General features: G+C 46.4%; 1 protein-coding gene across 1 annotated transcript in view; it reads left to right on the top strand.

The window, feature by feature from the left end:
• Positions 1 to 508: 508 nt before the first annotated feature.
• HLCS (holocarboxylase synthetase) overlaps positions 509 to 16,052 on the top strand; it is a 128,258-nt gene continuing 112,714 nt past the window's right edge. Inside the window, exons 1-5 of the mRNA XM_072138744.1 lie at positions 509 to 631; positions 3,117 to 3,466; positions 3,836 to 3,976; positions 6,516 to 6,678; positions 9,613 to 10,508. Of these exons, the coding sequence (XP_071994845.1) occupies positions 3,248 to 3,466; positions 3,836 to 3,976; positions 6,516 to 6,678; positions 9,613 to 10,508 (1,419 nt within the window). The 5' untranslated portion in view covers positions 509 to 631; positions 3,117 to 3,247. The remainder of the gene's footprint in view (positions 632 to 3,116; positions 3,467 to 3,835; positions 3,977 to 6,515; positions 6,679 to 9,612; positions 10,509 to 16,052) is intronic.

The raw sequence follows: 16,052 nt of genomic DNA, 5'->3' as shown, positions 1-16,052 counted from the left end.
TAACTGACTACCATCAGATTCTGTTGTCATACTTCTGTAAAATTTGAGTTAGTTTGCAGGAGAATGTAGGCTTCACTCCATTGTGAAGATGTATATGTATTGGTCTTCAAATGAGCTGCAGAAATGAGATTTTTTCGCCAAAGCTATTTTAAAAATGATGGCAGTAGTTCATTTTATAAGCATCAAGGCTATAAATGATGATAGGGAAAATGAATTTAGTTTCCAAAGAGAGAAAAACTGAAAAAAGTATATAACATTAAAAAAAAGGTTAAAAAAAATAAGATAAACAAATTGAACTACAAATCCCATCATCCTTTGCGAGCCTAATACGCTACTATTGGATTTGTTTTATATTGTCAATAAAGATTTGGTTTTCAAACCTGCCCGTACTTCTTATTAATGCAACTTGCTTCCGGGTTCCCTTGCATAGGCTGGGCTTGCTCAACCAATCAGGAGACAAAGGCGTTCCTCTTGTCAATAATGTACCAATTAGAAATCACGTACTAAAACCCCTGGCCGGTTTACTATGATATCGGAGTGGAGATTGGCTGGTGTGATGTCAGTGAAGCCCAGCAAGGTTGTAGGGTGGTTTCAAGTTTGTTTGCACTGTCCAGGCTGCATAGGAGTGCATGTGAGTTGTATGTTGTGCTGTGTCTGCGCTCATGGCGCCTCTGGTGCACGCTCTGCTGTGCTACAATGTACTAACCCTCTGCACAGCGATAGGGGGTGTCGTTACTACCTGCTATAGTGACACTGAGCATAGCCCCCTCCTTAAATACTCTGCACTCTTACATCATAACAATGCTGCAAGGGTTAATCATTGTGACAATGCATTTTAACAATGCAAAGCACCATAAAAATCATATATAATATATAATGTTGTCATAAATGAATTGAAAATCTTGTTTCTATGTTTTCTTCACCTGGAAATGTTGGGTGACAACCAAATTGTTGTCTATACAGGAGCTTCAGAGGTTGTCATTCTGCTTTTCTAGACTTCTGAATGATGTATTGTCTTAATGACCTGGTAAAAAACATCATGGGGGGACATTCAGGAGTCTGGGAAAGCTGAGTGGTCATAAGAAGAGTTATAATAATGTGATCTTTGTATATGGAGGTAAATGTTGCTTCAGCCGCCGTCACAATGTGTCCTCCTAGTTCTATGCAGGAGGCTCTAGGAAGGATAATTCCCCCCTTACATGAGCCTTGTATATTGTGCGCCACCAAACTTTCCTGCGAGACCCTCACAGCTGAAATGTAATGTTGATTGTAACATCATAGCGACTTATGGCTCTGATAATATTGCAGGTTACATCAACCTCAGTGTTTCTCAATGAGAGAGAAAGTCTCCGGTTACCTGCATGACGTTTTTGTTGTGTAACCTACAATATTACTGTAAATTAACCTAAAGTGTCCAAGGAGATCTGAGCTAGAGTCATAGCTGTGACTATAGAATGATTATGTCATGTGTTATAGATCATATCATAGTAGCTTAGTTACAATGATGATTGTTCTGATTATTGAAATATCTGTAAATATAAGACCTTCAGTCATCGGGTAGCTCCACCATACAAAGATAAGTGATTATGTACATTGATGACATTACTTATCCTGTACTGATCCTGAGTTACATCCTGTTTTATACCCCAGAGCTGCACTCACTATTCTGCTGGTGGTGCAGTCACTGTGTACATACATGACATTACTTATCCTGTACTGATCCTGAGTTACATCCTGTATTATACCCCAGAGCTGCACTCACTATTCTGCTGGTGCAGTCACTGTGTACATACATGACATTACTTATCCTGTACTGATCCTGAGTTACATCCTGTATTATACTCCAGAGCTGCACTCACTATTCTGCTGCTGGTGCGGTCACTGTGTACATACATGACATTACTTATCCTGTACTGATCCTGAGTTACATCCTGTATTATACCCCAGAGCTGCACTCACTATTCTTCTGCTGGTGCAGTCACTGTGTACATACATGACATTACTTATCTTGTACCAATCTTGAGTTACATCTTGTATTATACTCCAGAGCTGCACTCACTATTCTGCCAGAGGAGTCACTAATTACATTATTACCTTTGTGTTCAGTGACTCCACATCAGGGACATATTTAGACTCTCTAGACCTGCTAAGATTACATTGAGCATTCGGGTTGCATTTTGCCTGTTTCCTTAATGTGCATGCTTCAGATCTACAGTGTATAGTGTTTGGGGCAAATTATATTTTGGTGACTTCCTTGGTGTAGATGTTGCTCGCCCCTCTTCCTCCTGACTTTCCTATGTACATAGATGTGTGATTGTATAATAACATGCACATGGATAACCTATGTAACATCTGAGCATGTCCCATGTGCAGCATGACCTCTACACACAGAGTTCCCTGCTGACCTCATATGAGCGCTGGATCTGGACGCCCGCCCTCGGTAAACATTTGATCTTGTGGCACTGAGAATTCTATATAGATCAGAGCCGAGAAAAGACTCTAAAGGTGCTTGTAATGGAGTATTGCTGGACTCTTGGCCAACACTGAATAAATTGGGATTGTTGTGCAGATAGGTTGGATGATGTGACTTGGGGGATAACAATCTGATCAATGGGGAGTCGACTGCTGGAACCCACCACTGATCAGGGGAACTGGGGTTCTCCCATTCTCACTATGTGGTAGAGCAGAAGGTCGAGTTTGTGCCCTGCTGCTCCATCTAATGCTATGGGAGTGTCCTGAATTGCTGCGCAAAGCGTTCACATATCTCTGTGCAGGAGATACCGGAGCGCTGTGCTCCCAACCTACTGCCCCTCCCCTTCAAGTTCTAAACACACGTGTGGTAAGATGACAACTTACTATCTTGGTCACACCAATTTATGTGATACCTTTCTGCCTGCACCACCACTAGGGGGAGCTCTCTGTATACTGTGTATACATACCAGTATTGGGGACCTTCACTTATCAACATCAGACTGCAGAGAGATAAGAAGGATACATATCACCTCATGGACGACTCAGGGTCTTATATTTACAGGAATTTATAGATTTTTGCCATTGGTTAGACTTTTATTTAAATTTGTTTATTAATGTTTAGTTTTTTTTTTGTTTTTCCTTAGAGCAGGGATTTCATTCTGGATATAAAGGGGGATTGATCATCAACCCTCTCCCCCCTACATTTCACACCTCTATGGGATCTCTGATATAAGGGCTGTATGTGCCCCCTCCATCCTTCAAGTCATCGCCCGTCATGCTCATAACCCTCTGCTACGTGTATCTGTGGCTGCGTTTCCGGTCCTGCTACGCCTTGCTGATCCGGAGTTGTGTGCACCAGTTCCATCGGACCAGCTCCTTCACTTTTTGCACCCACAGCCAAGAACAGGGGAAAAAGATCCCTAGTGGACGGCCGGGGGAGGAAAAGTTGTGCCTAAAATTGGGCAACAAAGCCTTCTTCATAGACCATTCCCAGGTACTACTACTCCGCAGTGCTGACCATGCTGGAAGTGATATGTATTGTCCCTGGAGAGATGTGGAGACTCTCGGTTTACCAATATCCCATCTTAGTAGCAAATAAATGTAACATTGAGTCCTTCAACAGCAACTTGCTGACAGTTTCCAGTTAGTATAATGAAAGGAACAAGTAGAACTTTCACGTTTGCCCCCCTTCCCATTGTGTCTCTAGTTCCCGGGCCACATATAACCCCTGTTGACCAGTGAGGTAGCATGGGGACACCATGGTTTTGGTGAGCAGAGCCTGTCTATGGAATATTTCGTGTACCTCCTCGTGGTATTGACTTTGGCTTCCACTTCCTCTCATTTCCGATGTCTCTTTTTGTAGCTCTTTGAAGATCTGAACAAGTGGAGCCTGTTGCTGGAGCCCCCGAGTGATAGTGATCTGGGAGGCCGGAGGATCGCCTTCATTACAGAGACTTCATTACCCAGAGAAACCTTATCAGCTGCTTCACACCCTCCCAAAAAGGTAACCCCCCCCTCTACTCCCATCCTCAGATCCTTTGTCTTTCCTCTCCATCACTTGTGTTGTGTAAACCTGTAAATCCAAACTTCAATATAAACAAGAAGCTGGACATGAATCCAGGATTTATATTGGAATCATTATTGATCCAATCACTGGGTCATCATATATAAATATATTATGTACCCTGAGTTACATCCTGTATTATACTTCAGAGCCAGGGGCGTAACTAGGAGAGTAGTAGACTTCTTAATGAGCCCCCCTTCCTGCTTAAGAATATACATATTACACTGATACACTCATACACACATATAGAGCATATACACAGCACAAACACATATATAAAGTGCCATACACTGATTTATAGCATATATACACACATAAAATATATACATATCATACACCATAGACCAGTGGTGGCGAACCTATGGCACTGGTGCCAGAGGTGGCACTCAGAGCCCTTTCTGTGGGCACTCAGGCCATCACCAAAGAGGACTCCAGGTATATTCCTGCAGTCCCAGACAGCCCAGGACTTGCTGTGCACAGAGCTATTTTAAGGTGACAGCTCTACCTGGGACTACTGGAGGAGTGGGAAGGTGTGGAAGGATCTGGATTATCAGTGTAGCTCCTGCTTCAGCCCTGACAATTCTTCCTGTTTATGGGACCCTGGAGGGAAGGTACAATGATCATCCACATTTCTTCTATTTTCTGCTTTATTGGTGTCCTCAGGTACTGATATGGGATTATAAATCACAAATTAAATTTCTGTGCTGGCACTTTGCAATAAATAACTGGGTCTTGGTTGTAATTTGTGCACTCAGTCTCTAAAAGGTTTGCCATCACTGCCATAGACAGATACAGCATATACACACCACAGATACACACATACAGAATATATACATATTATACTGTACAACATGCAGCATAATATGTATATAGTGATGAACATCCTCCATTCTTTAGTGTCGGGTCACATTTCGGGGCCCCCTAACACTGCGGGCCCCATAACGGCTGCTATGCCAGCTACCACTGTAGTTACGCCCCTGTCCAGAGCTGAACTCCCTTTTTAAAAGTCCCTGGAAAGTAAAACTGGACCCAGGATTGACCAAAATGGATATATTCTGTAGTTATTGGCAGCTCTGTGATGCAAGGAGAATGCCATGCAGATGGTTTAGTAATGATGGGTGAGGTTGGGTTGTGGTTCTGGACAGTGATCTCCCCTTTAGTTAGGTGGTGCAGTAGTATATTGACTTGCCATCGAGTCCCCGTTGTGTCTCTCTTGCACTTGTGATGGTTGGTCCAGCCTGGAGATGACTTCCCAGTACACAATGGTCTTTGGTTATATAAGAGCCTGTTGTTTGGGGCTGGTTTCCTCCTCTTTGATCGTCACAGGAAGATCTCGTCCCTGTTTATCTTGTATCCTGAGCGCTCGGGAAGCCTCTCTTGTACCTGGGCTTCCATCCGACATGACGGGGCTTTGATCAGGTTACCCAGTCCTTGTTTTGGTTGTTCTTCATCTCATGTCCTGATGTTATTGGTTATGGAGGATGCACTTAAGCTGGTGAATGGGAACCTGATCTGGAGAATATGATTTCACTGGTGGGAGGGGGATTTATTAGAGTTCTTCTCAATGGCTGAGAACTTCTCCCATTACCTCCTATACATACAATGGCTGTCATGCTGGACAGTGCGATACATGATACTTCCCAAACCTAGGGCGTCCCTCATTGGTTATACCCCCAATTCCAGTGCTACTTGTCTGCTATCTAATGTGTCTGATGTCCTTGGAGGACAAGGGGTTGGAGATAAGAATCCAACCTTCCCAAGCCTTTCTTTTCATGAAAGAGAAGCCAAAACCAGTGGTGTATTCCCCTCTCTCTACTAAGAACACATGCTTGCTGATCAGAGCTGAGTGTGCATGTGTATAGACGCTCCATAGGAATGTCTATGATCCAGGGACTTTAGAATCACTCACCAGCTACACCCCTGTTATAGATTTACTTTATTATGATGGATCTCTTAATCTATAGAAGTACAATGAAGGGTTACTCCATGGATTGATTATAATAACCCCAAAAAGTTAATCTGACTGTACATTAGTTGTGAAAAGTAAATCTTCTGGGCGCCATCTGTTCTGCTTTACATGGGCCTCCATTGCTTTATTAACCTCTCCAGTTTGGTCTTTCCCAAAATGGCCACGACTTCTTCAAAGATGCTGAGGGAGAGTCGTAGCCACCACAAATCCATTGTTCCAGTTCGGGGGAATTGTGATGAGGGCTCTTTCTGTGACTGTGGAAAGACTGTGAACCATGGACCTGCAGTGGCCGTATTTCACGGAGAAACCACAATGCCGGGGATGGGACTGCTTTTCTGCTGGTAAGGAGGGACTCCCTGCATCATATATAGAGTCTCATCCTCTGCATTGTTGTCGGAACAGAAAATCCATCCACTGCACGGTCCATGATTTACAGACCGACCTTTGTACTCTTTTGTCCTGTATATACAATGTCCTAATCTAGAACTGCCCTCTCCTCTCCTTCATCAGGTTCGGAAGCTTTCGGAGTACTGTCTATCTCTAGCTCTGTGTCATGGAGACTCTTCCAGATTATTGGCAGAAGCCAGTGTGGATAACTTCAGCGAGTTGGGTATAGCATTCATGGAAGATCGCCTGCAGATGGACAACGGATCGCTTCCTCAGAAGATCACCTGTAAGCGTCTTACCTCATAACATGGAGGCACCACATACACCGGCCCACACTTTCCCTCAATGTAGACAAATATATTATTTTACTATTCTCTGAGGTTTCTATTCTGGTCCAGGCGATGGTCAGATGACTCTGATATGTGCGCAGTACAATGCTCCTCTGTCTGCTAAGCTTAAACTACAGGAACTCAGAAATATTTCTGTCAGAAGATTGTGTTTAAGACATTCTTGAGAAAAATTCATTTGGAGCTACAGTCTCCTCCAAGGAGATGTTTGCGGGAGCCTGGATCTTCTCTATCAGGTGGGAAGATGGCTGTTTGGTTGTGTACAGTCTTGTGTGGTAAATATAGGGCCAATGTTAGAATATTGTGGGTATAGCATGAGCTTTGTAGGACCGATAGAGGAATATTGTGGATGTGGTGTCTGTGTGGTTAGACTGGTGGGTCCACCATAGTTTGCTTTGTGGGTACGGTGTTTGTTTTGTTGGACTGGTGGATACACCATAGATTCGTAGGGTTGGTAAAGGAAAATCGTGGATGTGGTGTCTGTGTGGATGGACTGGTGGGTCCACCATAGTTTACTTTGTGGGCATAGTGTTTGTTTTGTTGAGCTGGTGGATCCACCACAGATTTATTAAACTAATAGAGGAAAATTGTGATGTGGTCTGTGCTTGGTTGGACTAGTGGGTCCAACATAGACATCTCCTCCAAAGAGCTGTTTTACAGGAGGCCGCATCTTCTCAGTCAAGTGGTAAGATGTTGGGATGTGTGGAGTGTAGTATAGAAAATATAGGTCCGATGGTTGAATATTGTGGGTATGATCGGAATAGTTAATCCACCATAGACTTGTAGGAACGTTGGGGTTGTGGTGTCCGTTTGGTGGGTCCACCATGGATTACTTTGTGGTTCTGGTGTTATAATTCCTGTGGGACCTTGATGGTACCACAAAGAACAGGGTTCATGAGACCTAGTATGATGCTTCTCAAGCTGGCCGGACAGATAGTCATCACTTTTGAGGCAAACTCCTTCGCACACCTTCCACGGACAACGGGGCCCCCATAGATCACTAATTGTATCACAGATAAACAGTGAAGGAGATACTACAATGCAGCCCCTCCATTTTGTAGACCAGTGGTCCCAGAATTTAAACCACCACTGATCATGAAAGATCAGTGATAGATCATGTTTTATGATATTGGAAACCCCTTTAAGAAATTAAAGGTGATAGACTTGTTCTAGAAAACTCCACAGTAAGTCCTCACAATTGTGGGTTCAAGGGACCCCAGGTTGATGCTTAGCTGACTGGTTCAGGTTTAGTCATGTGACGTCAGTTCTGTCATGGCCGCCACCTTCTACACATCTGCTGACTAGATGGAGTAGGAAATGGCTGGAACTATAGTGAAGCTACTTTATGTACATATGGTTATTGTATTCTATAACTTCTTGACTCCTATTACATCAGACTTGTACATATTGTCTTTCAGGAATCTGGATTTTAGGGGAGATTTTCCTAAAAAAAAATAGCAACCAATCGGTGTACAGCTTTCATTGTTCCAGAGCCCTTTGAGAAAACAAAGCTGCACTGTGATTGGTTATTCATTGCAATGTGATCTCCTTCAATTTCTTAGCTCCTCCAAGTCATAAATTTATACAGGGTCTAATTTCAAATTACAAACTTTGGGGAAAGTGGGGGAATAATGTCCTTTATTCTGAGTGTTGGGGTCCCATACATCTGACACTTATCCTCTAATAAGTGTCTTTGTTAGGACAACCCCTCAAAAAGCACTTTTTAACGAAGATTCCACCCCATTAAACTAGCAGCCCCCTCAGGTAGGGTATGAATTGTCCCTCTTTTATGTAAAATCTCAGCCGTTTACCTATAAAAAAATCTTCTCCAAAGTCATGTGACAATGAGCAGAGAAGAGTCATGGATTGCCTGAGATGAGTCAAGTTTTTGAGGCTGGTAGAGAGCCACTAAAGAAGCCCCTATCTTCCGTTCTACAGCACCTAGAAGCTTAAAGGAAACCTACCACTTGAAGTGGCAGGTTTCAGAAGAAAACACAGAGCACCAGCTCAGGGTGAGCCGGTGCCGGTGCTTATTTTTGTTAGTGTTTTAAACCGCGGTATCGCGGTTTAAAACACTTTTTAAACTTTATAGCCGGCGCAGGGAGGTACGCGCTCAGCGCTTACTGTGCGCGCGGCTACATAGGAAGTGAAGGAGAGCCGCGCGCATGGTAAGCGCTGAGCGCGTACCTCCCTGCGCCGGCTATAAAGTTTAAAAAGTGTTTTAAACCGCGATACCGCGGTTTAAAACACTAACAAAAATAAGCTCCGGCACCAGCTCACCCTGAGCTGGTGCTCGGTGTTTTCTTCTGAAATCTGCCACTTCAAGTGGTAGGTTTCCTTTAATGCTTGTGTCACATTAAAGATGAGAATGACTGTGGATCTGTGAGCTACAGAATCAGAAATACAGACGGTTAAATTGTCCAGAACTGCATCTTTATCTTCAACTCGAAGATCTTTAGATGCAGAACCACAAATTATGTAAAAGATGAGATTCTTATATTTAACATGACACCAGCAGCATTTTTCTAGGTCCTACAGAACCGAAGATGTCCGGTCCCTGAATTGACCCTCCCCCTGCAGCCTCTAAACTTGACTTATCTCAGGCAAAATATGACTCATCTTCTGTGCTCTTTGTCACGCTACTTTGTAGTAGATTTTTTTTAAAATGGGTAAACGTGGGAAATTTAATTAAAAAGAGGGGATTCTAGAAAGGACTTTCTCTCTCTACCTTAGGAGGTTGGTTCTTAGTAGGTTAAAATATGGTGACGGGTCCCCTTTAAGTGTCCCAATATGGTAAATGGGGCTAAGTTTACAGTATTTTGTAGCCTACCTACCTATTTGTTTTTTATTGTGCACTTTTTGTGACTTTTCAGCTGTGCAATTAAGAGAGTCACTGAAGCATAAAGAAGCATTAGAAGAAGTAAGCTTCTCGACTAAGAGGACATCCCACCAGGAACTCAACGTTTCGGCTTCTGAGGAGAACCGTAAGGAAGACATGGGTGTGGCTGAGAGCACCACGGTGGTTCATAGTCATGGCGGAGGCGCCAGCGGTGGAACTGATCCTAATCACGGAGAGGGAGGAGAACATCCTCATCTCCACCTCTCCAGCTGCCACGAGTGTCTCGAGTTGGAGAACTGTACCATAGAGTCGGTGAAATTTGCATCTGCTGAAAACATCCCGGACCTCCCCGATGATTTCAGCAGCTTAGAGGACACTTCCGACGTGGGTTGTCCTAAAAAGACCTCAAATCTTAACAAGACTGGAAAGCCACCGAACGTCCTCATTTATGGTGGCTCCTTGTCCCAGGATCTGCTCCAGCAAGTCAAAGATGTTCTTCTCCAGTGCTTTGACCCATGTAGATATGTGGTCTACCCTCTACCGGAGGAACAAGTCCTCAAAGTCCCATGGATGGATAACTGCTTGTTATTGGTGGTGGTGACCAGCGATCCGATACCATCCGAGGTCCAAAACCTGTTTACTTCCTACATGGGAAATGGTGGGAAGATACTAGGACTCTCCTCCTCGTTTACATTCGGTGATGTGAGTTTAGTGAGGAGATCACAACTACAGGAGTCTCTTCAGGCCTTTGTTTTTGACCGACCCAATAGAGATCCAATTGGTTTAAATGTGATCTCCAGCGGATATGTGTATGAGACGGATGGAGATGATCAGGTGCAAGGATGGGGCTACATTGACAATGATATGCAAGATGTGGTAATGGTCCACCAGACCTATGGAGACTCCGGTGGAGAAGCCGTTCTATGCCAGGTAGTTAACTAATTTATAATACTCCAGAGCTGCACTCACTATTCTGCTGCTGGTGCAGTCACTGTGTATATACATGACATTACTTATCTTGTACTGATCCTGAGTTATATCCTGTAAATCTTTTATTTTATATAAAAATGAAAAACATAACAACAATAAACATAAATGAAGCCATAACTTCTGGCAAAATAATTACAACAAATATAATCAAAAATAAACTTACAAAACCTCCTGGCCCAGCCACACACACTCACCACACACTCAGCATGAGAACAACCAAAACCCTCACACAGTCCCACCACCTAATTTTTTTTTTTTTTTTTTTTTCCCATAAATAACTAAAGAATACACAGCAAAAAAAAAGACATAAAACAGGAAATAAAAACATTAAATATAACTAACTAAATCCCACGCCCATCACCCTCCCACCCAGACACTGGTCTAACTTCCAAAGTTTGCGCTATATAGTCCAGACCAGTGCCCAGAATCATATTGTCCAAATCCCGTCCACCCCCCTCCCAACCTAACACCCTAACACCAACACCCCAAAACCAACCAGCCTATATACACAAGAACTATAACTACATAAATACACACTGTACACAAGATACAAACACATTAAACAAATCAACATAACAAAACCAAACCACATAAAGCCCAGGTTCGGCGCCTGCAAGCCCTACATCACTACACGCTCAGATACAAAACAAAAATCTACTGTGCAGCATCAGCCCCAACACCAGGAGTGGAGACGACAGGCTAAGGGACACTAAAGGAGAACCCCCTCCAAAGGAGAGAGGCCCTCCCCGTGCCCGCCTCTCATACTCCAGAGAGCGCACCTTCACCAGGTCACCCAGAATGTTCCTAACCACCTCATCCACCGGGAGGATTTTACGCTGCGTCGATACCGTGCGTTCCACGTGTGGTACCTGACCACTAGACTGACTAGAAATAACGTGCAGCGGTCCCGGCCACCCAGGCCTCTGAATGCTCCATAGGCCCACTCCGCATAGGAGAGACCGGCCAACCCGGGCCAATGGATGGAAGCGCCCACCCGGTTGTACACCTCTGTGTTAAAGGGGCACTGAAGCAGGAAGTGGTCCATGCTCTCCAGCAGGCCACCGCACTCCTCCCGGGGACAGCCCCTTTCCTCAGAGCTCCTACACTTCAGATTGTCCCTCACACACAGCTTACCATGGAAGCAGCGCCAAGCCAAGTCCCAAAACTTCAAGGGGATCCGGATAGAATTCAAAAGACCTAAACCCACCCCCAGATCCCGACTTGGGCAATCCCTGAGGGCCAGAGGCTTCTGGAAACGGGCAAACAGAACCCTTTTGTCAAGGAGTTTCCTCGACATGGTCCTGATCTCCCACATTCCCAGACCCCACCGGCGAATCACCTTCAGAACCGGGGTAGCATAAGCCGGAAGATGCCCATGCGGTGTGCGGAGATCCTTCACTTGCCCTCCTGTCTCCCATTCGTGGAAGAAAGGCCGAAACCTTCCCCTGCAGGAGTATACACACGGAGGAGCCCTCTCTTTCCAGAGGTTTGCTACATTGATCTTAAGAAAGGTATTCACTAGGAACACCACAGGGTTGACCATACACAACCCTCCTTGTCTCCTCGTGCGGTAAGTAACCTCCCTCTTGATAAGGTTCAGCCTATTCCCCCATAACAGCTGGAAGAACAGACTGTAGACCCGAGTCCAGAGGGGTTCTGGCAACATGCACACACTGCCCAGATATATCAGCAATGGGAGCAGGTAAGTTTTAATCAAGTTCACCCTTTCCCTGAGGGTCAAAGACCAACCCTTCCACTGGTCCACCTTCTGGGCGGCGATCTTAAGCCTGCCGTCCCAGTTTTGCATGGGGTAATCCCCCTGGCCAAATTCGATGCCGAGAACTTTGGCAGAGTCTTGGGGCCCTGGAAGAGTGTCCGGGAGATCAAAGCCTGGACCTCCCTCTCCCAGCCAGAGACTCTCACACTTATCCCGGTTGATCTTGGACCCAGAAGCCTCTGAGTAGCGGTCAACCTCCGACATCACCCATTGCGCCTCCCCTCTTGAGGACACAAAAACGGTGACATCATCGGCATACGCTACCACCCTTAGAGTGGCTTCCAGTGCCGCCTGGTCCATCCCGACTCCCACCAACGGCCCACGATCAACCAACCTAAGGAATGGGTCAATCGCGAACACGTATAAAAGTGGGCTCAGAGGACAACCCTGGCGAACACCAGACCCAACCTCAAAAGAGCGGCCAATCCAACCGTTCACAAGCGGGAAACTCTCTGCCCCTGCGTACAAAACCTTTAGCCAATTGACAAACTCCCCCGGCAGGCCATACCTCAGAAGGACAGACCAGAGGTACTCGTGGTTAACCCGATCAAACGCTTTTGCCTGATCCAAGGACAGCAAGTACCCCTTCCAGTTACCAGCCCTGCCCTGCTCCACTGCCTCCCGGACACAAAGCACAGCACTAAATGTACTGCGGCCTGGGACAGAGCAGTGCTGGGTCCCCGAAAGGAGCTGGGGCGCAAACTGCACCAGCCGATTAAACAGCACCTTTGCCAAAACCTTTCTGTCCGTATTGAGAAGCGCTATGGGACGCCAGTTCTCAACACGAGATCGGTCCTTACCCTTTGACAGAATGATCAGGGCAGACCTCCTCATTGACTTCGGCAGAGCGCCCGAGGAAAGACACTCATTATATACCTCAGTCAAGAGGGGAACCAAGGCGTCCTTAAAGGTCTTATAAAACTCGGATGTTAAGCCATCCGGACCCGGCGATTTCTTGAGGGCGAGCCCTTCAATCGCCCGGCTGACTTCCTCTTCCCTGATCATCTCTGTCAAAACATCAAGAGAGGGGTCTACTCCTGGCTCAGGGACAGTTTCAGCCAGGAAAGCCGACATCACATCCCGATCTAGATCCTTCCTGCCCAAGAGGTGCGAGTAGAAGGATCTGACGACCTCCAGAATCCCTGATCTGGACCTTTTCAGGGATCCCGTACTGTCAACCAGTCCCGTGACAACTTTACCATTCACTGACATCTTGCAGTTTCTGTAAGGGTCGGGCGAGCGGTATTTCCCGTAATCCCTCTCAAAAACCAAAGATGCGTGTCTATCGTACTGACACCTCTTCAGCAAGGATTTCACTCTGGAGATGTCCTCACGACTACCTCCAGTCGAGACGAGATGCTCGAGTTTCCTCCTCAGGCCCTGATATAGGCGGTACCTGTCCAGGCTCCTGAGGCTCGAGAGCTGGCGGAAGAATCTCGCCACCCTTTTCTTGAGCATCTCCCACCACTCTGACTTACTGCTACAAAGGCCCAGCAATGGTACCTGGCTCTGAAGAAAGTCCTCAAAGGATTGTCTGATCTCCGCTTCTTCCAGGAGAGACGAATTGAGCTTCCAATAGCCTCTTCCCATCCGGGGGGTCTCTGTAACATTCAGAGAAAACAAAATTAAACAGTGGTCGGAGAACTCCACCTCAACAACGGACACTGCTGAAGAAATGGCTTCCTCCTTTAAATAAAACCTGTCTATTCTAGACCTACAGCTGCCCCTATAATAGGTGAACCCCGCGTGGCCTGGGGTGTGCCGGATGTGGACATCCACCAGGCGAGCCTCACTAGCTATGCTATTAAGAGCGACACTATCATAAGTCAGCTTGTCTCTGGAACCTCCCCTATCCTGGGACCTCGTGACAGCATTGAAGTCCCCTCCAAAGACCACCTGCCGACTTGTAAAAAGGTAGGGCTTGATCCTCATAAAGAGACACTTCCTGTCCCACTTGGACTGGGGACCATAGATGTTAATAAGGCGAAGTTCTTGTCCCTTCATGAGGACATCCAGGATCAGGCACCTCCCCATTTCTAACTCAATAACTCGTCTGCATTCTACCGGTGCGGTAAATAGTACCGCCACTCCGCTATACGGCTCGGCCGCAAGAGACCAATAGGAAGGCCCGTGTCTCCATTCCCTCTTAGCTTTAAACACGGCCGCCAAATCTGGCAGCCTGGTCTCCTGCAAAAATAAAATGTCGGCTTCAACGCGGCCGAGAAAATCAAAGGCCGCAAATCTAGCCGCATCAGACTTAATGCTGGCGACATTAATGGACGCCAGCGTCAACGGAGTGGGTGCCGCCATCATGAGTGATTGAGTTAGACGGCTTTTTTCTTACTATTTCCCTTCCCCCTACTGTCCTCTGAAGATGATCCCCTTTCTTTTTTCTCATTAGATTTAGGGCAACTTCTCTTTAACGAAATTGAGGTGTCCATGTTATTACTGGCGCCCAAGGACCCACCCGGACCACCCTCTCCTTCGTCCTTGTCTCCTGACTCTGAGTCAGTCTCCCACTCTGAGGACCCAGCATCCCCAGAGGATAGAGACTCGGCGCCCCCTGCAGGCTGCTCCGCCGCCACCTCCAGAACCCCACCCTCAGCCCCTCCTTCCGAGGAGGCGATCTCATCGAGGGTGAGGAACCGGTTGGAAAACTCAACCAGAGGGGAGGAAGTTTTCCCTTCCTTAGGTACCTTAGATACGCCGCGTCTTTTCTTTTTCTGCTTGCGCTTATTTTCTAGCCAAATCCTGTTATCCTCATCCATACTCTCATAATGGGAGGACGTGGAGGACATGGCACCTTTCTCGCGCTCCATCCTCCTGACCTCCTCATCCAACTCATCATCCCTCAGGGCCTCAGTAGCATGACCAGCCTCTGAGAAAGGACCCAGGGTCACCCCAGCAACCTGAGGCTTCCCCAGTTCTCTCCCTTTTTGTCTGGCTTCAAGCCGCCTTAACTGAGAAGGTGACTTATTCTTGCTTTTCTTCACAGGCCCCTCAGCTCCTCCACCTCTGCTGGTACCCTCCCCAGCAGAAGCAACCTCATGGCTCTCCTCCACTGGGGTCACAACCGCATTGGCAAAGGAGCGAGGACAACGGCTGAAAGGGTGACCGAGCTCACCACACAGGTTACACCTAATGTCCTTACAGGATGCAGCGAGATGACCTAGCCCACCACACAAAGCGCACTTCTGCACTTGGCAGCTGGCGCTAAAGTGTGTGGGGTCACCGCACCTGTGACAGACCTTCGGCTGCCCCTGGTAGAAAATCAGGATTCTGTCCCGTCCAAGAAAGGCTGAAGAAGGAATGTGGGCGACTGTGCCGCCTGAACACTTCAACTTCATCATGAAGGTCCAGGCTCCAGACCAAATGCCAAATTCATCGCGGTTTTTCTGAGGTACCTGAACTACTTCGCCATAACGACTGAGCCAAGTCATGATGTCCATGCAAGAAAGTCACTCGTTACGGGTCAAAACGGTCACCTTCTTGACTGCGTTTTGGCGAGACACTGCTTGCACAGCAAAGTCTCGCCAGCCAGACTCGTTCTTTGCCAGCTCATAATTTGACCAGAAGAGCTCTAAGCCCTCCGGCCGAACAAAGCTGACATCGAACTCCGGAGTACCATAAGGATGTATCAGGGCAAAGATGTCACTAGCCCTGAAGTTCATCTTCAGGAGGAGCTCCACCACCCTTGACCTGGGTGG

This window comes from Engystomops pustulosus, chromosome 2 (assembly GCF_040894005.1).
Source record: "Engystomops pustulosus chromosome 2, aEngPut4.maternal, whole genome shotgun sequence".
NCBI classification, from domain to species: domain Eukaryota; kingdom Metazoa; phylum Chordata; class Amphibia; order Anura; family Leptodactylidae; genus Engystomops; species Engystomops pustulosus.
Note: the sequence above shows the minus strand (reverse complement) of the source record. Positions and strands in the feature narration are given on the sequence as shown.